This window comes from Corvus kubaryi, unplaced genomic scaffold, assembly GCF_017639235.1.
Source record: "Corvus kubaryi isolate FWS band 111438036 unplaced genomic scaffold, C.kubaryi_AGA036_p1.0 138, whole genome shotgun sequence".
Classification (NCBI taxonomy): Eukaryota; Metazoa; Chordata; class Aves; order Passeriformes; family Corvidae; genus Corvus; species Corvus kubaryi.
Genome location: NW_024580672.1, coordinates 16,990,020 through 17,012,540, shown reverse-complemented (window position 1 = coordinate 17,012,540; position 22,521 = coordinate 16,990,020). Strand labels below are relative to the sequence as shown.

The window sequence follows — 22,521 nt, the reverse complement described above, 5'->3', positions numbered from 1 at the left end:
CTCCAGCACCCCTTCGGGGCGCACGGGGCTGAGGCGGGGTGTCACAGAGGGGTCTCTTTCCACGGCTGTCACCGCGCAGGGGTTTCCGCTTCAGCGGCCGTGAAATCCGCATCTGGGGCCGGGCCGCCCCTCGCAGGCGGCCCCCCCCGCCGCGCCCGCCGGTGCCTTGTGCGGCTGCGGGAGCGGGCGGGGAGGGGCGGCGCAGCCCCGCAGCCGGCGCGGGAAGCCCGTCAGCGCCGGCCCGGGCGCGCAGCCTCTTCCCCTCGGCTCCGCACCGGCCGCAGGAAGGCGCAGCGGGGCGGGGACGAGAGGAAGCAGCGGAGCCTCCCCCGGGGTGGGCAGCGCAGCTCCGCCGCCGGCCCGTGCCCCGGCGAGCGCGGCGGGACCGGGCCATGTCGGAGGCGGAGAGCGGTGCCGCAGGTGAGGGGGGCCCCGCCGCAATGCAGGAGGAGCGCGGCGGGCGCGGCACGGCCCGGCGGGGCGGCCGCGGCTTATGGGGGGAAACGGAGGGAGCCCCGTCTGGAGCAGGGGGAGGCGGGAGGCGGCAGACAGTGTCCCGGCTGTGGGCACGCAGGCGGGGCAGGGCACGGCCGCCGGCCCCGCCGTGCCCCGGCTCGGGGGATGCCCCGCGGGCAGGGCCAGCTGCGGCGGCGGGAGGCGGCGGCTCGGTGCGGAGCGCACCCCGCGGATCCGCCGCACCGAGCCGCGGCTCCTCCACCACGTGCGGTCCCCGGGGAGCCGGTGCCGCACCGCGGGGGGACCCAGGTGACAAAACAATGCGGCGGCACCGCCGGGCGGGGGCGAGGCGGGGCGGGCGCCCTGCCCGGAGCCGGGGCGCTGCGGCGGGCGCGGCATCCCGGCCGGACGGGCCTTTGTGGCTCCGTCCTCCCCGCGGGTCGGGGTCTCTCCCTTTCCCAGCAGCGGCCAGAAGGAGGAGGGGGAGGGCTCGGACTGAAGCTCAGACGCTGGTGCTGACATAGAGGCAGCACCCCTGTATAGCGAGAAGCCTGGTGCACTGGAAAAGAAAGACCTGACAGCCGGGTGGGAGCGCCTGAGCATCCTGGCACAGCCTCAGGGACCAGGGAGCTCCCAGCGAGGTGTAGGGGTGGGGGAAACCCCCAGCGGTGCCGTTTTACCAAGTTAACGGGGCCGCATGTCTCCGATTTTACAAACTTGACTCGAGCTGAGCTGAATCTTGTTTTGCCTGAAACAAGGATGCTGTGGGTTTGATCCGTTTGGGGTTACACTGTGCCTGATAAGAATAACACAGCCTTTGCAGGTCGGGGTGGTCTCTCCTTGTGTGGGAACGGAGCTGGGGGAGGGAACAGGGTTCCTAGGATACAAATGATATGGGTGAATAACCCTAAGGGAAATGCAGACTCAGCCTGATTTCATTCGATCTCTCCATGCCTTCTTCCTCACTGTATGCTGCAAAGGCTTTGAGGAAACTGTAATGTTGAACCAGAGGTGCTGGCAGAAATGCATGGGCAAACCTAAAAGGTTAAGTTTGATTATAGTAGGATTTGGGGAACATTTTGAGTGAGATAGCTTAATTTCAGTGTAAGTGGAATAAAAGAGTCATAAAATATCCATTTAAAAAACCCAAACCAGAAAATAATACTTAGAAACTAGTTGAATCTTCAAGATGCTCTACTGGGTTCTTCTCCCTCCCCATCATCTAAATGTTCCCTCAGTGCTTCCTAAATGAAGTCTCTAATGTCTGTTTTGTTTGAAGTAACCTGTAACAATTTTCTAGCATGCAGCTGACAAAGGGAAGAATAGATCGACAGATTAATTTGTCTTTCAGATGACAGGGTATCACGTTTTGTTTTCTGCCAAGTTGCAAGGTTGGTGCAATGCAATACTGAAATGAAGTAACTTGTGACTAGGAGAATCTGTGCTGGAGGGATTTGGTTAGAAGACAGAAGACCAGGTAGTAAAGCAGTGATTTGTGATGCCAGAAATCTTCATGTTCTTTCCATGCACTGGAATGCTGAGGCTGTCAGAGAAAAAAAAGGCTTCAGGGATAAACTGTGATTTAGTGTGTGTTGTATTGACAATATTGAAGCTGCAGCCACTTCTTGCAGCGCAGTACAATGCGTAAAAGAAATGTCTGTATGTAAAATAGCTGAGTGCTGTATGCAGTGCCTGCCCATCATCTTTATGGCTTCACTTAGCACAGCACTGCGGTATATGCAGCTTGGTTAGTGAAATTGTTCATACCCAGGAGCTATTGCATGTAAAGCTTCTAATTATACTGGTTTTTGGCATTTTTAAAACCATTGGCTCATAATTGGGTAATGCTGGTTGAGCTGACAAGTTTTCCTTCATGATACTGTCACCCTGCAAGCTTTCAGTCTGAGTGTTCAGTTCATTCCCATGGGGACAGCAGTTGGTGTTCAACAGAGCTCTGTACCTGCAAAGTCTCCCCAAAGCTTCAGTCAGCTGTAGAGAGGCCCCCAGAGGTCTGTCAAGTCCAGAGACATTTTTAGCTGATGCATTTGTGGTGTAAAAGGGGATTTATCCTGGTCCACAGGGTGTGACCAGGGTTTCTCTCCAATGCAGCTGTCACCAGGAGCTGGAAGAGGATGCTGCAGCCTGGATGTCAGCTCAAGTTAAAGCAGCCTCTGGGAGTCCAGTTCTGTGCAGCAAGACCAGAATGCTGCCTCAGCTATAAAAGACCTGATCCCTTCATGAACATGTCAGGGTTTAGGGCATGTTTTGCTTTTTAACTGTGTCACTGGTGGTTGGGGTTATATGGGACTTGACTGGTGTCTCATCTTGTGCTCTTTTCTGATGAATGCTTCTTTGTTGGTTGAGTTGATGTGACCTGCCATGCCAAACTTCTCCCACTTTAGTGGCAATGCTGTTGAAATTTTTTAGGCCCCTTCTGGACATCATATCTGCTGTTGCAATTAAGTCTGGATTTCTTTTCTTTTTTTCCTTTTAAAGTTACAGATCTGGTCAAATATTTAAAAATTTCCAGTTACTTATTCTTCTAAGCTGTTCCAGGGGATGTATTCCTTTTTTCTCTCCTCTACTATGATTTCACTAATTCTCTCTATAAATGCACAAAGCAACTATCCCTTTCTTAAAAAAATCTAAAGAATATACTTTTTACTTTAAAACACCAATATTAAAAGATCCCATTGTGTCAGTTTTCTGTACCTGAATTGGTTCTGCCTTTTGACGATGTGTCAGATGGGATTTCACAAGTATTTGACTTCAAAGAACACACCATTTATGGTTTAGAAACTTCTCCCTGTGGCTGTTTTAGTCTGTAGATATTGTGGAGAAGGAAATTGGCTTTTTGGATATTTAATAAAGCTGTACTGGCTCCCAATAAAGGATAATGGAAGATATAAAAGGAATAAAAAACAATGCACGCAAACAATGCTACTTTCGATTAGGAGAATGAGAACAGTCATGACCTTAATTTGGTATGAAGCCACATGACTTTTTTGGGGAGTTTGCATCTGTTTGTTTTTTTTTTTTTTTATTTTCCCTAAGTGAACTAGTTGTTGATATTTTCCATATGCAGCTTTAGCGGAATCTTTGTCTATCCATAGATGACTTTGGTTCTTACATAATTACTCAGCTTCTGTATGGCACTTGTCATGTTTCTATTAAACAGCCTAGCTGCGTGGCAGCAGGGATGGGTGAAGCTCCAGGTTGCATCAGGCTTGTGTTTCTGCAGTGGTGAGAGAGGTGCCAGGAGGACTTGGAGTCTGTTTCAGGGATGAGCTCTGAAGTCCATCAGCCGTGGCTGTAAATGGTACACTTGCTTCACAGATGTTCCACTGCAGAGTGTGCAGCTGTTTGGAGCTGTAAGGTCACTGATGTTGGTGTTGTGCTGAGGAATGCTGCAGCCAAGGCTGAGCCTCGGTGCTCAGAAAGGCCTGTGACAGACCTGCAGGCTTCATCTTCCTCACCCTGACACGTGTCCTGGCTCCCGGCTCATTACATCGAATCTGCCTTTTCTCAGTGACCAGGCACATTTTTGATATTGAAAGAACATTCCATTGCTCTCATTATTAAAAATGTGTCAGCTCTGGCCCATGTGCTGTGCTATTGAGAATCAGAGTGATAAGCATTTAAAATAAACAAATGCAAGTTTAAAATTTTGCCATAACTGCGATTAAAAGAGTGACTTTGCAGTGTTTTAAAATTAGGATGGCAGTGGTGATCTGTGTCAGTAATCATTATTAAAACAGGAAATTCCTTCAAAGGCTGTCTCAGAGGGATCTGAGAAACATTTTCATGTAAATGAAGAGGAAAATGCAGTTGATTCTAAGAAGTAAGCAAATAAATAAACAAAACTACTCAGAATATGAAGGCCAGAAAGACTAGAAAGCCTTTGTTCTTCACTCAGGACCGCACCAGAGTGTGTCAAGGACATCAGAGAAAGCTTTGTGAGCTGTGTTGGTGCTCCCCGGCCCCGGCTCCCTGCTCTCCACTCCCACGTGAGTCACTGGGTGCTCCCTGGCCCAAATCGGGAGCTCTGTTGTTAGAGATTTGCAGGCTCTGGGCACATGGATCAGTTCTAAAGGCACCTAAATTTGCAAGAATGGGAGACCTGGAGAGGATTTTGCTTTTAACTGTTTCTTCTGTCAGTAGTGTCTCAGTCAGCGCTCTCAGACTGTGCTCTGCAGATGCAGTTTCGGAGGAATACTGAGATAGATTTCTAGTAATCATTACCATTTGGAGTCCAGAAAAGCGTGGATCTGGATGTAGTTCAATAATAGCAATTCCATGTCATCTGAGGGAGTTAATGCACATCCTCTCTGTGAAGGATATCAGTTCCTTTTCCAGGAGCCTGCCCAACCTGTACTAGTTTTCTTGGGGAAGGAAGCAGAGAGAAATTATTTTCCCTATGCTACTTCCTTCTCTCAGAGGGAATAATCTGGGAACACTGCTTCAGTTTATCCATTTCTGAATACATCCTTAGTTCTCAGTGCTGTTCAGGACCAGTCTTTAGGATTGAAGCAGTTTCTCTCAAAGGGAATTTTACAGTCCTGAGTACTCCACGTCCACCTGTCCCTACGAGATTCTGTGCATTTGTATCCATGCTTTCTTTTTTTCCTGTTCCCTGGGAGGTTGGAAGAGTGAATATTTAGGTGTCTCTTTCCTCATTACAGGGATTGGGATAATTTTCTCTCTCAAATAACAGCATTAAAATAACCATTCTTCAGTGCATCCTTGCCTCCTCCTTTTGTCATTGTTTGGGAAACGTGATCATTTGGTGGATTTCATCATTATTTGAGGGCTTTTGATGCCTTCTCCATGGTTAAAGATCAAAATACCTGTGGTTAGACTGGGCTGACTGGCAGCTAGTCCCATTCCCTGCTGCCAAACACATCCAACAAATTTAACATCTATTTCTCAAGTTTCCATGGATACCTGAGTAGAGCACTCGCAGTAATCAGAATGGCAGGGCATGCCATTTACAAAAGCTTTCAGTATTGTCACTATGGAAGTGCTGCATTCAAAAATCAACCTTTTGTAGGAGCTCTCTTGCTTACTCAGCTACGCTCCTGTTATGATTTTAGCCACAGGAACTCCTCTGAAGGTTGTGCCAGGGGCTTGTCACCGTGACGGTGTAACTTTGCAGTTGGTTTTCTGGCTGGTCACTGGTCTCTGTGGATGCACAGTCATGGCACTTGAGCATAACCCTAGTGGGTGTTAGTATAAAAACCTCTGGAAATGGATTTTGGTTGGTGACTGCATGATTTTGTGATCTACTCTACAAATACTAATCAGATACTTTATTCTTCTCTCATAAGGTATTTTTTCTTTGAGCTATCCTTTAAGCCTGATAACTTAGTGTTTTCAAGACCATCAAATAAAAAGAAATAAAAAACTGGCTTTTGATATAGCAGTGAAATGTTGCTCAGAAGATAAATCAATAGCCATAGACTATGGATTCATAGATAACTTTGCTAATGACTTGTCAAACATGACCAATTTTTTCAGTTTTGTCAGTTACCATTCTTTTATTCTTCCATTTCTGAACAAAATTGGGTTTAACAGCCTTGAAGAATATGCAGGGATTTATATACAGCATCCCTCATGCTGACTACTGTAAGTAATGGCTATTTGAGTTTGGCTTTTCTTTTTGGCCTGCCCCCTGCTCATCCTTTTTTTTTTTTTCCTGTGAATTGATGAGAGTGGTTGCTTTTCTCTTGTCAAGACTCTGTAAATGTGTGAATCATGTTAAGCCTTCCAGAAGATTGTCAAAATGAAGACAAATAAATTCAATTTTTTTTTCCAATTCATGTTTTAAGAAAAAGGTGTCACTACATTCATCCAGCTTGATGCATTGCAAGGTATTGTTTGAATCTAGGAATGCTTGAAAACTAAATTACCTTTTTTTTGCTTTAAAAGTAAACAAATGCTCCCCAAAATATTCTTACTCCTGTGTGCTGGATGCACAGTCTGAAAAGCTGAACAGTGATTCTTGTTCAGTTCTTGACTAATATTCCTTTGAAAGGTAAATCAAGGATTGCATTCTTTTCAGGATACAATGGCATTTTGAGATGGTTCTTAAATAGAAACTCATAGACAACAAGGTGTTTATAATTGTAATATTTTGATCCTGCTTTATAAAGAGAAAAAAAAAGAACCAGTCCAGTTTGAGCTGGGAAATGGTGTTTTTCTCAGAGAAAGTGATTAACATCACAGATGTTCTGTTTTATGAGTATGGTCCTGGGAATTAGAGCATGACTCTTACTAGTGCCATTCCTGACAACCTTGCAGTGAGCCAAGCATACTGAGGAGGTAGATGAGGACGGACATGATGATGAAGGAGAAGCAGCAGGAAGCCTTTTCTAGGAAGGTGTGTTTTCACAGAACCTAAGTTCTGTACATCTTGTGTTTTGTTTTCTGTTCCTTACGTGTTCCTGGAAGCAGCAAGGGAGGAAATGAGAGATACAGGAAGACAGTGCTTGCTCAGAGGCAAATAGTGCCAGGAAGCCTGAAGGAAGCAAGTTCAAAGAAGAGCTTGTTGAAGGAAGAGAAGTTTAGTTAGTGTGCAGTGAAGGTGTCTGTCACAGAACTGTATCTGTGGAAATTTTAGGAAGATCACAGAGCATTGCCTTTTGCTGCTCTGAGCTGCCAAACCTTTATCACAGCTTGCAAGCCTGCCTTTTGCAACAGGTAAACCAGGGTCAGTGTTGTCTCTCCTGGCAGTGGTGCGTGGCTATGGAAGAGCTGGAACCTGGGAAGAGAGGCATAACTGCAAAGCAGTGCTGGTGAGTTCCCCTAACCCCAGGCTCTGGGGTGTGAGCTGGTTTTGAGCATGTTGGAATCGCATCAGGACTGGGGGAGATTAGGGAGCTGACCATTCACAGAGACTGGAAAACTCTCAGGTCATTCAAGGTGGAGCTGGATTTGGGACCTTACCATGTAGAAAGGGTTTGAGTTTAAAGCAGCTTAAAGGCAGACTTAGCTGTTGGTGAGGAGCTGCTGGGGCATTACAGACCCAGTGTGCAGGGAAGTGTGATCACTCTGCTTTAGTCCATCTTACCAAGCATTAGTGAGGTCACATCAAATGTAGATAAAGTAGTTTAGCCTATCTCCTGTCAAATAGAGGAGAAGTGAACACAACCCATGTGGCATTTTCAGGAGGTTATTGCGAGTTCTTGCGTGTTTCTTTCATCTCAAATTTAGCTCACAGTAAATAGGTGGTGTCTTCTGGTCTCCCGTCGCTGGTAAGGTGCAGGAAAATGAATATTGTCCACAGAGTGAGTGATGGGATGAAACTGGGGGTTTTTTTTGATACTCTTAACAGTAATGGTAAAATATTGAAATGAACTTAGAAAGCACTGATAGTATAGTGAAAATGTAATTCCTCTAGTCAAAATATCATCATGATAGGAGACTGTAAAAGCATAAATGGAAAAGGTCAAAGTTGTAATGAAAAAGCATGTCTTATTTTTAGAATTCTATCCAAAGTATTGGGAGATTTTTTTTTTTTTTCCTTACGAAATCACTGTGCTCTAATTGGTGTCGGTGCAATGAATACCAGATCTTTGGGGGACCAGATATTATGAAAGGGTATCAGGAAACTTGGATTTGTATCAGAGATCAGCTATGGCTGTATTCATGGAGGAGAACTGTATTGCAGTCTTCAGCAAACCAGCTGGATGCCTACTGGCATTTTAAAACAAAGAACTCTAATTCCATTGACGGTCATAACAGTGGTGCCATTGGTTTCAGTAGAAACAGAAGGCTCTTACTTCTGATATGAAATATGGGATCTTTTTATTATGCATAAGAATATTTTAAGTGGATGATTTTTTTTTGGTATTTGCTTCTCTCCATCTTTTTTTGTTGTTCTGTAATTATTTTGAAAGGCCATCTTTGTATTTACAGTAAAATGCTCTAGGTTGTCGTGTTTCGTTTGGAAGCTCTGACGTTTTGTGCTTAGTGCAAAGGCAAATCTCAGCAACTGGAAAAGCTGAATAAGGTTTTTTTCATCAGTGCAGCAGTTGCCAGCTAATAGCAATATGGTAAACCCTTCTTTTCCTGCTGTGCAAACATCATTACCAAGGTTTGCTTGTGTCAAAGTTATTTTGATGCTCAAAAAGTTATAACATTTTTTGAATGAAAAATAATGGGTTTAATTCCATTCTTTTTTTGCCTGATGGCTACTCTGTACCCATGTCTGATTCAGAGCATCCTTTTTTTTCTTTTTCTTTTCCTAAATTTTGAATCCAGAGGTAGTGCCTGAATAGGAAATAAAGAATTTGGCTAAGGTTTTGGTATTACCAGCAACCTGACCAAGAGCAGAGCAGTGTATACGCACATAGCAGCAGTCACCTTTACCACATGCTGGATGGCTGGAAATTCTAGAAAAATGGCCATCAGATATGTGCAAGTGTTTGATTTGTGAAGTGTTCAGTGTGTTCATGGTGAATTCCGTTAACATGGATTTATTGAAGCCACAAAGATCAGCTGCAATAGTGACATTTGTAGTAGGTCTAATGCATCCCAGCTTCCCCTGTGCACCTGGTTCGTCAGCCTACAAAGAGCTGAGAGCTTGGATGATTTGGCATTTGGAACAGTGAATATGCATTATACAAATCAAAAGGAGTTATTGCAGCTTTCCTTTTGAGCCGGGGTGGTGTCCTGCAGCCATTCTCAGGTGAGTTTGGGAGAGCCTGGAAAAGGCTGTGCTGGGACCCATTGGGGTCTTTATTGTGAAAGCACTTATTGAAATACTGGAACTGTGATCTGAAATGGGGAATAGTATTGATCCTGTTGTTGATTCAGAAAATTGTGGGAAGAGTTTGTGTTGGGTTTGTGGCCACTCTGTCAGGATAGAGATAGAAATTAACTTGTGTTGATTGGGATATAATATATGCACTGGTGTTCGGGCATGTTCTTACAGAGAGGTGATATCATGGTGATGCTGCTTTGCTTATTGTTTGGTTTGTGAAAAATTCTAGGAGATCCAGTCACATGGGAGTGAGGTCTGAGAAGGTTCAGAAAGTACAACTTCTCTGGCCAAGCCTTTGTTTTTGTAGGCATCACTCTAAAGCCGTGCAGAATGTGCCTGAAAAGGTTTCTGATGGCAGACTTGGGGCTTGAATCCTTATTTCTTTTTTTTTAAAAGTTGTTTCTTTTCCATACACTGAACTGGTGACATGAGGCACATTCAGAATTGTTCCCCTTTCCGTAGTGCGACAGCATTTCTGGGCTTTATGCTGCAGAGCCCCATACCCTGATTCCCAGGTTCCTGCTTTTACTTGTCCAGTTAAATTCTACCTGGAGACAAAGCCCACTTCAGGTTATCCATTGTTCATGGCACTTGGGTTGCAGGGGACATTCTGTTAGCCAGAATCCACTGCTCTGGCACCTGCTTCGCTGGGGAAATGAACAAGTTCCGTAATATGTGAAGCAGAAAATTTTGCTGATGCCTTGTGTAGCTGAATTATATATAGTTGAAATATTTAATAGAAAAGATTTTGTGGGGCTGCTGAATTTTTTTGTTGAGTACCACCTTAGTGACTTGTGCATGGGAGGTTCAGCAGTCACCCTTCTTTAAGGTGCTGGTTTGAAACGGATTATCTGGAACTGTAGTGGTCCATGTCTGGCTTTTCTAGTAGTTCCCTAAAGTTCATTTATCCAGTCCTGAGTAGGAATATGTGGCAGGGGCTCTCAAATATTCAGAACATACTGATAGCCTTCCAGCTGCCATTAACTGATCTTTCTAATTAAATAATGAGCTTGGTCCTGCTCTCCAGATCTATCAGAAAATCAGATTCAGCTGAACACGCAATCAGTGAAATACTCACTCTGCATCAGCAAAGTTTTTATAAATGTTCTGGACTTTGCTTTTAGTCTGCATTCTGTGACACTTAAAGGTTAACTTCATTGCATTTTGTTCAATTCTACAACGTGGCTGATCATTTACTGAAAAACAGAAAAAGCTAAACGGATTAGGCATTGCCAGAAACCACAGAAAATAAACCCTTGCATCTGTTTAGATGAAAAGAAGGAATAATTTAAATTAAATCTGCTAAACCAGCAATTGGAGCTAATGTGATAATGGACATGATTTCATTATTAATACAATATCTTCTGATCTCATAATTTCACCAATTCTGTAATTGTTTGGGAATCTGCAAATTGGGGCCCTTTGAATTGTTAAAACAACCTTTCAAAGTCTGAAAATGGGAGCCTTCTGTGTTTTCCCTTCAGCTTGTGATCACCTTAAAAATGTACAAGGTGTTCAATTGCTTAGGTTAGGACTAAAGTCAGAAATTGTAACGTGTTCAAATTTAGTCTATACACATTTATTGAAATTACCCAAGCTGTATTCCAGGTTAATATGAATATCATAAGTAAATGTAATAAATTTTATTCAAGAAGTTTGTATCATATTTAGGAAAAGATTACTTTAAATACTGGTTTGTTTGAGGACTTATTTTAATTTGGATTCTAAATCAGATTCCTCCATTTAATTTGATGTATAAATTGGCAAGAGTTAAATGTTTATTTAATGCATACTGTTTAGCTGTGTTTGTGTCATAGCATGCAGTTTTACAGAGATAGAGATCCTTAGTAATCATGGAGATAAAGTTGGAACTTGAGCTATGTGGAACATTAGTTGATTATGGTTTTTTGTTACAGAAGCCACAATAAGTCATTCTAAGTCATTCTGCTTTTAAAAACTGTTCCAAATGCCCTGATCCTATCCAGGACAGTCCAGGCATCCTTTTTCATTTTCATGATTGCAAATCAGGTTCTTTGCAATCCTTTTCCCATTCTCTGGCTCAGAACAGATGCTTTTATTTCTGTCAGATCAACCAATCATGGTGCTTTAGAGATAAGGGATTTTTAAATATCCTGGAATATCTATGCATTTACTGCTCTTCAGAACACAGCTGTAAAAATTGTGACACATGCACATTTTTTTCACCAAGGAAGCACTAACTCAACAAAATATGAAAGCTTCCACATGGGCAAATATATTTTAACACCTTGCAGTTCAAATGGGGTGGGCAGTACAAGTATCCTAACTTCATTTGCTTTTGACAATCATTTCACTGCCTGTTGAGAAGTCTTGGCATTAGATCCAGGCAGGATGCACTGTAGAATTATTTTATTTAGCTGGGTATTTGCAGGAACAGCAGTGAATACAAGGCAGCATGGTCATGGGTTTGGAAGGGTCCTTTTTATTAATTAATTTGGATCAATTCTTGGTAGGACACCACCCAAGTTAGTGGTTTCATTGGGTGGATATGAATATTGCACTGGATATTAAATCACTGCTCTCTGAAATATAAAAACGTGTATCCTGTCACACAGGATTTTCTGAGTTGCACATAGAGATATAAATAACTTCTCAAGGCTGATAGCTGAAGATGGGTTGGAAAATGCATCTTAGAAACACAGAATAGTTTGGGGGATTGGAAAGGACCTTAAAGATCATCTCATTCCAACCCCCTGCCATGGGCAGGGACACCTTCCTCTAGACCAGGTTGCTCCAAGCCCCGTCCAGCCTGGCTGTGAGCACTTGCAGGGATGGGGCAGCCACAGTTTCTCTGGACAGCCTGTGCTGGTGCATCTCCACTGTGACAGTAAAGAATTTCTTCCTGATGTCTAATGGAAATCTACCCTTTTTCATTTTAAAGCCCTTACCCTTTGTTCTGTCATTACATGCCCTTGTAAAATGTCCCTCTCTGACTCTTTTGTAGGCCCCTTTTAGGTACTGGAAGGTGCTCTAAGGTCTCTCTGGAGCCTTCTCTCCCAGCCTGTTTCCATAGCAGAGGTGCTCCAGCCCTCTGATCATCTCTGTGGCCTCCTCTGGATCTGCTCCAGCACAACTCTGAAACATGAGTGCCGAAACAGGTAACCAAAAGAATTAGTGGCAAAGTGAAACACTGAAAACACACAGACAGTGATTTGATGTCTACATTTTTGTGCTTCAAGTCAGCATCCTAAGTGGTGGTAAAGTGCCAGTTTCCAAAGATGCTGAGTCAGTGTTGCAATGCCCTGGTCTGCTCAGGAAGTACTGGTTTGGGTCCAGCCAGGAATGATAGCAGGATGCAAGGAATATATTTTGTTAGTAATTCTCTGGTTTTCTTTCTGTGTCGAAATACTGTTCTTCAATTCTAAAATAAATAGCATGTTGCTGGTGCAAAAATTAAGAGGCAAAAATTGCACAAAGGGGGCTGATAACAGCATCTGTTCCAAAGATATCTTAATGAACCGAGCAGATTCTGTGCTTGTCGCATTTGGCCTGTGACTTTTTGTACTTCACTGCAAGAGGAGTGACTTAATATATTCCTGGAGAACTTGTGTAGAAAATGCAAATGCTGTGCTTCTGCAAATGCTTCTGAAAATCAGGCTGAGCATGCGTGTTATAACTTAAAGAAATAAATGATGTTACAAGAGCAATATTAAGATTTGGAGGAAGATTTTTTTTTTCTTGTGGGAGCATTATCTCCTACTTGCCCACTGCATGGTTTTTGAATCTTCCCTGGGAAACAACACATACTTGATTACCAAGAACAACAGGATTCTTCACTAAGTAATTCTAAGGTCTTGGAGAGCAGCTCTGGTGTCATCTTGGAGTAATGCTGTGAATTGTCAGTCATGTCTAGGAATTACATGCTATGAATAAACGTGTGATGCATCCAAGTAGGTGATAAAAATACATTGAAATGTGTTATTTAGTATTTATTATTATTATTAATCTTCAGAGGCCTATTAGATCATTCTGCTTTACATCTACTTATAGCTTCTATGCTGTAGAAGAGAATTCAGTAAGCTCAGGGCTTAAATTTGGGAGCAGAGGAGTTTGAGCATGGGCAGGGTGTGTGGTACCTTTTGTACATTCCATTGTGATAAACTATTGCATTCTTCATAAGAGTACATGGTATATATGAATCCATCTAAGCCATCAGTGCTTAACTGTTTTAATAAGCCATTTCCTTTTCTATCATCAGCAGTGTAAATAACAGAATGAAAAATAAAAGTAGTGCATTACAGTATTTGTCACTCCTTTGGTCTGTTCCTTTAAATGAAGTTTTAGTATTGTATGCTGGGTAGAAATATTTCTTTGATGACTTGTTAATAATGCTTTCCTTTTTCCCAGCTGGATTCTGTCCTGCAGTAGTATTAACAGCTGCAAGATGTTTCAGTGCAGAGTGTAGTGAAGGATAAAAACAGAGACAGTATTGGGAAAGTTTCAGAATAAAGGCTCAGGATGGACAAATTGCAACTTCTTCTTCCTACTTTGTCCCATTGCTCTCAACTCCTCTTTTTCTTGAAAATGAGTCTGTCTTTTTGGATCTCACAGCTTGTGTTTAGTTTCTACATTCATACATTTAAATCTTAGGCAGTGTGTGGTGCTCAAGCTGCTTGTACCAACTATGATTTTTTAATATATTTAGGAAGACTTTTAAGATGCACATGACAATGTTATAAAATAATGGTAGTTTGTCATGAAGGTCAGACAAACATTTGAAACCGAAACTGCAGTTGTGTCTTAGGATGTTTTAAGGGCAAAACATGTATTTTAGATGGCAGCTGTGGAATTTGCTTCCTGTTTTAGCAGATTTTTTACAACTGGAAAACAGTTTAGCAGTATGCAAAGTAACTGTTGTATCTACTCATTCTGCTTACTGACACTGATGAGTATTTGTTTCTTTTTAGATGCAGTTTCCACATCTGCTTACTCATCACCAGCCAAAAGTTTGGGAGACCCTGGAATAACTCCACTGTCTCCATCACACATTGTGGTAAGAAGTGCACTCTTAACATATTCTGTATGCTGACATTACATTCTTGTGCCTGTTTAGTGGGACATAATTTATTTGGAAAGTTGTCATTTCCTCCATACTGATTACCTTTATGCTATCCATAGTATGAAGTGAGATTTTGGTCACACTGGGGTTGTTGACAGAGCTCTCATTCCTTTTCATTGGGCTCCTAGTTTTGCTGTTTTTCATTGGCTATACTCATAGACTTGCTCCTGCATATTTTTATATCAAACACAGGGACTTGATCCTCAGGGTTCCCAAAATCTGTACTTGTCTTTATCACTGATTTGTTTAGGCAGCCCCTGATAAGTCGTCTTCCTTTCAGAGAAAAAGAAGGATATATATGGTACTCAAAAGTAAAACACAAATTCCTGGAGAAAAAAATCTGCTCTGAGAGAGAGGTAGAAGCTCAAAATAGAACTAACTGGTTTTATTTCTTAAGGAAAATAGCCACTTCTGTGAGCTTTAAGAAGCAAGACAATGTCCCATAGGTAGTGTGTTTTAGTCTCTTGTACATCATGCTGATTTTGTTGATAAACTCCTGTTAAAATTTAACTCCCACCCGTTTTTAAGATCACCAGTATGATATACGTACTGTAACACAGTACATGCAGTGTATTTCATGCTATTGCAAAGCATCGTGTTCAGAACACATTTTTATCCTTGTCAGCCTTCTGCCTTAGCTTTCTGATTCAAGTTCAGAGTTGTGCAGAAACCCATGTTCAGGGTTTCCAGTGCTGTCTCTCATGGTTTTTGCCTTTTATTCCCTTCTTTCTCATATTCTCTTGAAATTCCCTTTTCACTTCTGTCATATCAATGAATCATGTCCTATTTCAATTAGATTTGCTGGTTAAACTCTTTGAGGAAGACATTGTCCTAGTTGATAAAGCTTTATTAGGAGAATCCAAACAAATCTTTCATATTTAAGACCAAAACTTACTGCTCTTGTTTTTCCATTTCAAGTAGCAGGTGTATGGAGTGATCTTGGAAAATGTAGGGATACAACAGAAATGTGCAGGAAGTGGGAGATATGGAATTAACAGAGATGTGTGTGGAATATGGTGGAACACTGCTCATAGAGTGAGACATTTGGCAGTTCCTCTGTGGAAGATAACAACAGTTGCTTCAAAGTGTTTCTGAGAGTACAGGCTGAGCAGCCCTGGTGGATTTAGGGCAACAAGGCTGGTGAAGGGTCTGGAGCATATTGCCCTTGACTGTGCTTTTCAGGGATTGCAGGAATACAGGTAAAAGGCAGGGAGAAGGATTCAAATTCATCATAAGCAGCCAAAAAGCTTCCCACATTCTAGCAGAGGCAGGAGGAAAGAATGCATGTAGTGCTGGCTAAATAGGTGTTACATAAATTCTTCTCTATATCATGGGATACAAAGCTTATTGCTGTATTTTGGGTGGATGGGTTTGTCTCCGTTATTTTTGAATGGCAATAGTATTTCATGTTCAAGGTTATGACATAGTTAAGTTGTAAAATCAGCAAGTAAGTCCCAAATATACCACATTAATAGGCATAAACATATTCTTCAGTTGATCAGTTTAGGAAGAAAAAAAAATAAAAAAACCCCCCACCCCTAAACCCGTAAGTTTTAATAATACAGGATAAGAAGTACTCCAAAAATTAGTATGAAGGAAGCTTTGATTAGAAAATTATGTATAAAAAGCTCTAGCATATATGTTGAGTCATGTATTGAATTTCCAATTCCATTGGAATGTGCAGCTTTCTGGTATCAACTTTGGTCACAAAGGCAAGTTTAAGTCAGTCCTGATTTTCACTGCAGAGATGTGCAGGTCTTGCAGAGCAAAACTTCTGACAGGTTTCAATGATTCTGATCAGTGACCCTGTCTATTTTGCTTGTGCTGTTTAACAGAAGGACTCTGATGCAGACGATGCTGTAGAACAGTTATTTCTTGTTGTTGTGGCTATTGATTTTGGCACAACATCCAGTGGCTACGCCTACAGCTTCACCAAGGAGCCAGAATGTATTCATGTAATGAGGTAAGGTCTGCAATGCAGCATTTAGTTTGTGACTGTGATAACATGGGTTGCCTGCAGTAGCCATCAATATTTTCTACAGGAGCCTGAAGTGTCTGGTTTTGTCTGGCAATACCACAGTGTGCAGATTTCTCGGGGTTGTGACTTTTTGTTGCATCTTACTGTATTCTGATTTGCTTTAGTAGTCAATGGGAGCACATCCCCTCTCACTTTGCTGAGTTTACAAAATGACAGAGTAAAAGGAGGGTTCAGTGAATATCGAGAATTGTTCAGGGAGCAGATTTAATAATTAAGTCAGGATGCCCTTATCTCAGAGACTGATTTTCTAAGGGTCATGGCATCCAGGAGCTGCCCATCCTGTGGAGTCACACCCTATATGGTTGGGTGTACAACACCTAGGTACTTCCACTGGGAGTTCCTTTGGCTGATTCAAGCTTTGTGGCATTAAATTTGAATCAAATCTATGATATTGATCCATTGATACTGCGAAATAAACAATCAAAAGTCATGAATGTGAAAATGAAATTTTGATGTGAAATCTGTCTGTGTTATATGTATGTAAAGGACAGGATTTAGATGCTGTGATGTAGGGGGTTTATTTTTAGATTTCTAGATTAAATCAGCACAATACAAGTCTATGCAATCACAAATGCAAAAACTGTTATGGCAGCTACCTGAAAGGTTTGCCCTACAAACCATTGTTATAGTATGTTATAGTCTTTTTTAAAAAGTTATTTATAACTTAAAACATACACAGTTCTTATTAAAGTATGTTTAAAATTACTATGTTGTAACAAGAGCAAGATATAGATAATTTTAGATATAAACTATGTACATATGAAAAGCTCAGCCATAGAGGTTCAAGGCTGCTGTTACAGAAGTAGGTACTGTGCTGTAATGCTGAGAACAAAAGGTCAAAAAGCCTAATTTGCTGCAGTCCAGTGTGACATCATACTGCATTTTTTCTAAGCAAAGGTGGTAGCTGAATGCAGCTCCCTAAATCTCAGCAGACACTATTGATTGTGCAGTCGGTCTGCATAGCTGGTTTGTGCATGGCTGCAAAGTATTTCAAAGATGTACTGCAGCTGAGGGATTTGAAATACTGTCTAAAGGAGAGTGAATTAGGAATGGTGTTATGCCATCCAGTTGCAAAGATATCTATCATTTGCAGGATGGACAAGTAATGCTTTCGAGGTCTTTTCTGCATTTCAGCCATCTCTTGTTCTCTCAGCAGTACAGGAAGGTGCCCGAGGTTGGAAGTCAAAGGACAGGCTCTGTGTTGCTGTCTCAGACAGCTCTCAGGGTGGGCAAGTTGGAACCCACTTTTATCAATTCCTGTTCTCTTCTGGCAGCAAGCAATTAATTAAAGTTCTTAAAGAAGTTGGATGTAATGAGAGAAAACATCTCTGAAGCTGTATCTGAGCAAGCCTAAATTGTATTTAGAACAACTCTGTGTTGTTCTTTAAACTCTGTGGAGATTTTACTGTGTGAAATCACTGCTGTTTCTAGGGAAGTCCCTGAAGTGCCTTGGACTCAAGTTTTACCTTAGGACCTGGTTTTGCTCTTGGATTCACGTTATAGATTAGATTCTCCTTCCCTGGAGAAATCCCTTCTCCTTACCAGGCTTCCTGCTGTCAGTCACTGGGACATTGAAATCCAGGTGCTTGCAGTATATTCCAAATCTTAATTGAAATTTTGCTGCTTGTGGTTGAAAACACAACGTTTTCTTCCTTGTGCAGTAATGGCAGCATGACTGTGATTTCGGACCTGTGTAGCTATTTTATGAGATCCTGATGTTGAAAGAAATTAAATAAATTACTTCATGTGTTTCCAACAAGAAGGGGGGAACATTTTTATTTTTTGGGTGAGGGGGAGATACATTCATATTTCCAACAGGTATTTCTAACAATGGAATATATCTTAATACCAAGAATTATTTTAATTTTTTTTAAAAGAGGTATTTCTGTCCAGGAGGGATTTTGGCAAGATATAACTGAAATTGACTTACCAAATAATACATGTAATATCTTTAAATATATTTATATATACATACTCATGAAATAAAGAAATTCAATTAAAAGAAGGGTATATTTATTAAGATAAGTCTTCAGTAGTTCAGAAGGTATTAAGGGGCTCAAACTCTGTGTATAATAAGGCTTACATGTAGGATAACTTACAAATATTTCAGCAGAGTAAATGTAGCTTCCCAGCGGCAATCGAGAATGTTTACTTTAAAATAAAGCATACCAGTGATGCATGGTCCTCTCTACTTCCTAACATTTTTTCCACCTTCCCTCCTTAGTGTTGATCCTTTCCAGATACTTAGATTTCTGCCTGCCTTTAACAAAGCTGCTTTTCTCTAAAAGGGTAAGATGGGTTTGTTTAGAAGGTTCTGCTTTGGAAAAGTGAACACATGGGGCTTTAGCACCAGGTTTGAGTGTAGTGCCAGCAGTGCCGTGGTTCTTGTTGTGTAATTAGTAGGCAAACAAAGTCATGTTTTTGACTGTGTGTTTCTTTGCTGTGATGTCCAGTGCTAAAAAAAATGAGTTTATAAGCATTGACTTAACAAAGTTCTTTAAGCATCTATTTATATTTTAATGTATGAGTAGCCTCACTGATCTCAGCATGTTTGGAGTTGGGTGTGGGTTTGTAAATGTTCAGTGAATGACTTCACTTCTATTGCAAAACCTTGGTTACTGTTTTATCAGTTTTAAGTAGTACTGACAACGCTTGATAGGTGCTCCCAGCTTCTGTTAAAGGTAGCTGTGGTTCAGACTCTTTTCTGCAGAGTGAACGTGTTACGAGTGCTGTTTGCACCATAACTTGAGACTGGAGTAAAGGCATCTGAACAGCCTGGCCATGAGCTCAGCACTTCAGTGAGCAGGGCAGTGCCAGAGCCATAAGGCATATTTGCTGCTGTAGAACAAGTGAATGTGTCTCATTTGGAAGAAATATATGAGATATTACACAGTTTTGAAAAACTTCTCTTGATTTATATGCACTTACATGAAGTTACAGATGTTTTGGCTACTGGCTAAATAGCATCCAACTGAATGGGAGTATTTCACAAATGGAGAAGAATAAATGAAAAAATGCATGTGGCTATGAAACAAATTGCAGTCTGTCTTTGGAAGGAGGGAGAATGTTGTCTCTTTTCAGTGCAACTTCAACCTTCAGGTTTTTTCCTTTTCCCTCTCTTCCCTGTCTGATTGTAATTATTGGGAGACACACACTTGCCTTTTTTCTGCATACACACTGCTGGTGGCACTCAGCTGCATTTTGATGACCCCAGTGTTTCATTTCCTTGAATGTGGAGCTGCAGCTCTGGATCAAATTCTCATCACTCTGCACAAGTCACTCTTTGGTCTGTCTTAGCCAGATTGAAGTGCGAGTAAGGGCGTTTCTTTAACCTTTATATAACCTCATGCTCCTTTTCTGACTCTCTTGTCTCTATTTTCACTTCTAGTATACAGTTAGATGCTCTGTGGCTATAAACAGGTCTATGTTGTTTATATCTCTGTTGAGATACTCCACTTTATATCAACCTAGGAACTCATATGTTTTCATTTGAAAGAAGTCTACTTTGGTTCTGTTTGAATAGTTTTTTAACTGTGGTTCTGCTCTGCAAAAATATCCCCTACATTGCATTTCAGAGCAATTCTGGCTTGTATAGGTTTATGCTTTTGGTAGGCATTTCCTTTTTATTTTTATTTTTCCTAACAGCATTATTACCATTATTTTGCCTGTATTGGTACCATGAAAGAAATCTGCAAACGAAGGTGACGCAGTCCTAGCCCTACTGACTAAAATCCTCTCCTAACTGGAGCGAGGCCAGGCTCCACCTGGGAAGCGTGTTGCAGCCAGGAGTTACCATTCCCCTGCTTTTGCATCTGCTTCTCTCTAGAAAAACATCACACGGGAATATTTTTATATCTCTGATTGCAAATGCTAAAGTCATGCTTCCCCTTCTCTTTCCGTACTGTCCTTTCTGTGACTGAACAGTAATGCAAGACGAGGGCTTTAGAACATGCTGAGCAATTACCGTGTCCAGTTTCCATCAGAAACTCATCAGGAAGCGAATATCCAATTCTCCAGGTGGCTTTGAAAATTTCATCCTGTAGCACTGAACATAAATTTGTCTTCATTTAAACTGCACCTTAAGCGTGCTTATTCCAGAAAGAGAAAATGTGCCTGGCCGTAATGAGAAACAAAGAAGCATTGTTATTAGCCACAGCCTATTTATGGCATTTCCCACCAGTGACTCAGAATGAATCATTAATGATTCCAAGCAAAAACGATATCAGTCTGTCTCCTCTCTGCTTGCAGCGGGTGTGTGGGATTTAACAATCTGGTGCAATAGCAGTGTTTTCTGTTCATGAGCTGTGAGATCCCAGCTTCTTCACATTGGAACCATATGTTTGCTGTAACACCTACTCAAAGGTTTTGGAGTTGACCAAGTGCATTTCTAGCAGCAGGTTAGAAGAAATGACCTGGAGCAGAGCCCTTGCCAGCTGATTATAGCTCAGGGGCTGAGCAGCGGAACTAGGCAGGTTTAGGGAAGTTTTTTCAAGTGGATGAATGTGGAAATCATTCCACTCCTCATCATGCTGTTTCTGCTTTCAGGGCAATGGAATTCTCTTCTGCACTGAAGGAAGTTCACACATGTTATTCTCTGCTGCTTGTGCAAAAAAAGAGATTTTGCTCTGTCTGATCCAGTTGAATGCTCTGAGGGGCTCCCAGCACTTCAGAAGATCCCATTCCTTGTTGTTTTGCCAAGTACAAACGCCTTAGATTGCAGTTTTCCATGTCACTTTTCTGCCTTGGTCTGGAGGTCAATTAATTTTCAATGGATTCAACTGTTTCTGAGAGTAAAATGGGAATTATTTTTTCTGCATGCTCTTCCTATGTCCATAAACAGCTACCACAGAGGAAGGCAGCCTTTTTATGCTTCAGAATGAGGGCTTTGGCAGGAGTATATTCTGAAAGTGTGTTTTGCTATCTTTAGAAAAAGCAATCGACATGTAGTTTAATAATGAATGCAGTTGCCTGTGTGATCTTAACTTGGCTCCTGTTTGAGCTATGTTATGATTATGTCTGAGAGCATAAACAGATTTTCCACTGATGCCTTTTTAAGAAAATATTTTCTGGTAAATGTTTGTTTCTCATACAGAAAGTACTTGTATATGGTGGGGGGAGGAACAGTAAAGTCAGTTTCTTCCATTCTGCATTTTTTTTGTGATGGAGAAATGAGGAGACAGGAATGCTCCCAGCTGTTTCTACAACCTTCTACTGTCTGACCTTTTTGTCCTGCCATGCCCCCCTTCTGTTCCTACTGCTGGGTGTTCCCATATTCAATGTTCTTATTTATTTCCTTATTTATTTCCTTATCCGTTCTGTGAAAGCAGCGTTGGGTTACTTTTGCCTTAATACTTGCATGAGTAACCCCCCAAAGATACCTTCACAATCTTGATGAGATAGGATAGTTTTATTCACTATTAGTGACAAATATTTTGGTGCCTTTGATATCCTTTGAGGTCGGGGAAGTCTGCTTCATTTTTGACAGATTAAAACTTGTGTAGAGCATTTTGGGCATTTGAAACACAAAATCCATCAACTTAATATGAGTAGAAAGTGCAATGCAGAGAGCTCAACATCTGCAGGCATGTATGCCTTCAGAGTTTCAGGTTCTAGGAAATGAGGCACATGATCAGATGTGGGTTGAACTGGCTTGTCTTGTTTCAGAGAGTATTCTGGGACAGAAATGGGGATTTAATCAACTTCCCCGTGGTGATGTGCAGATGACTTAAGCAGGTCCCTAATTCAGAATGGGAAAAATATCTCTTGCCAAGTAACCATTCATGAAGCCTGAATCACAATTGGAAAGGCCGTATTTAGAGTTTTATTAGTAGTTTTCTTGGATAATTACTTGATTTGGTTTTTTTTCTCTACAATATTTATTACGTGTGTTGGCTTAGGTAGAAATTTTAAGTACAAAACTGTTTCCTTAATTGTGTATGGCTTACTTCAGGGAATCTGTGTTCTTATCTGAGTGGGATATATCCTTAAGAATTACAAACTAACTGCAAAAATGTACTGAATTACCTGAAATGAAAATTGCAGTCTTTTTTTCTTAGGTGGGAATAAAACCCCTTGATTTTGGTATTATATGGTTTGAAATTACTATCTTTGGAGGGGAAAGCAATCTGTACAATTTGCCAGCACACTTGTTTTTTCTCATGATAC

The 22,521-nt window shown here is 41.5% G+C and overlaps 1 protein-coding gene across 2 annotated transcripts in view; it reads left to right on the top strand.

Annotated features, from left to right (window-relative positions):
* Nucleotides 1-301: 301 nt before the first annotated feature.
* HSPA12A (heat shock protein family A (Hsp70) member 12A) overlaps nt 302-22,521 on the top strand; it is a 53,118-nt gene continuing 30,898 nt past the window's right edge. Inside the window, exons 1-3 of one of the 2 annotated variants that reach the window (XM_042019413.1) lie at nt 302-420; nt 14,167-14,252; nt 16,154-16,281. In XM_042019413.1, coding sequence (XP_041875347.1) covers nt 393-420; nt 14,167-14,252; nt 16,154-16,281 — 242 coding nt within the window. In that variant the 5' untranslated portion in view covers nt 302-392. Of the gene's footprint in view, nt 421-12,242; nt 12,358-14,166; nt 14,253-16,153; nt 16,282-22,521 lie in introns of those variants that run through there. The other variant, XM_042019414.1, reaches the window with a different exon arrangement.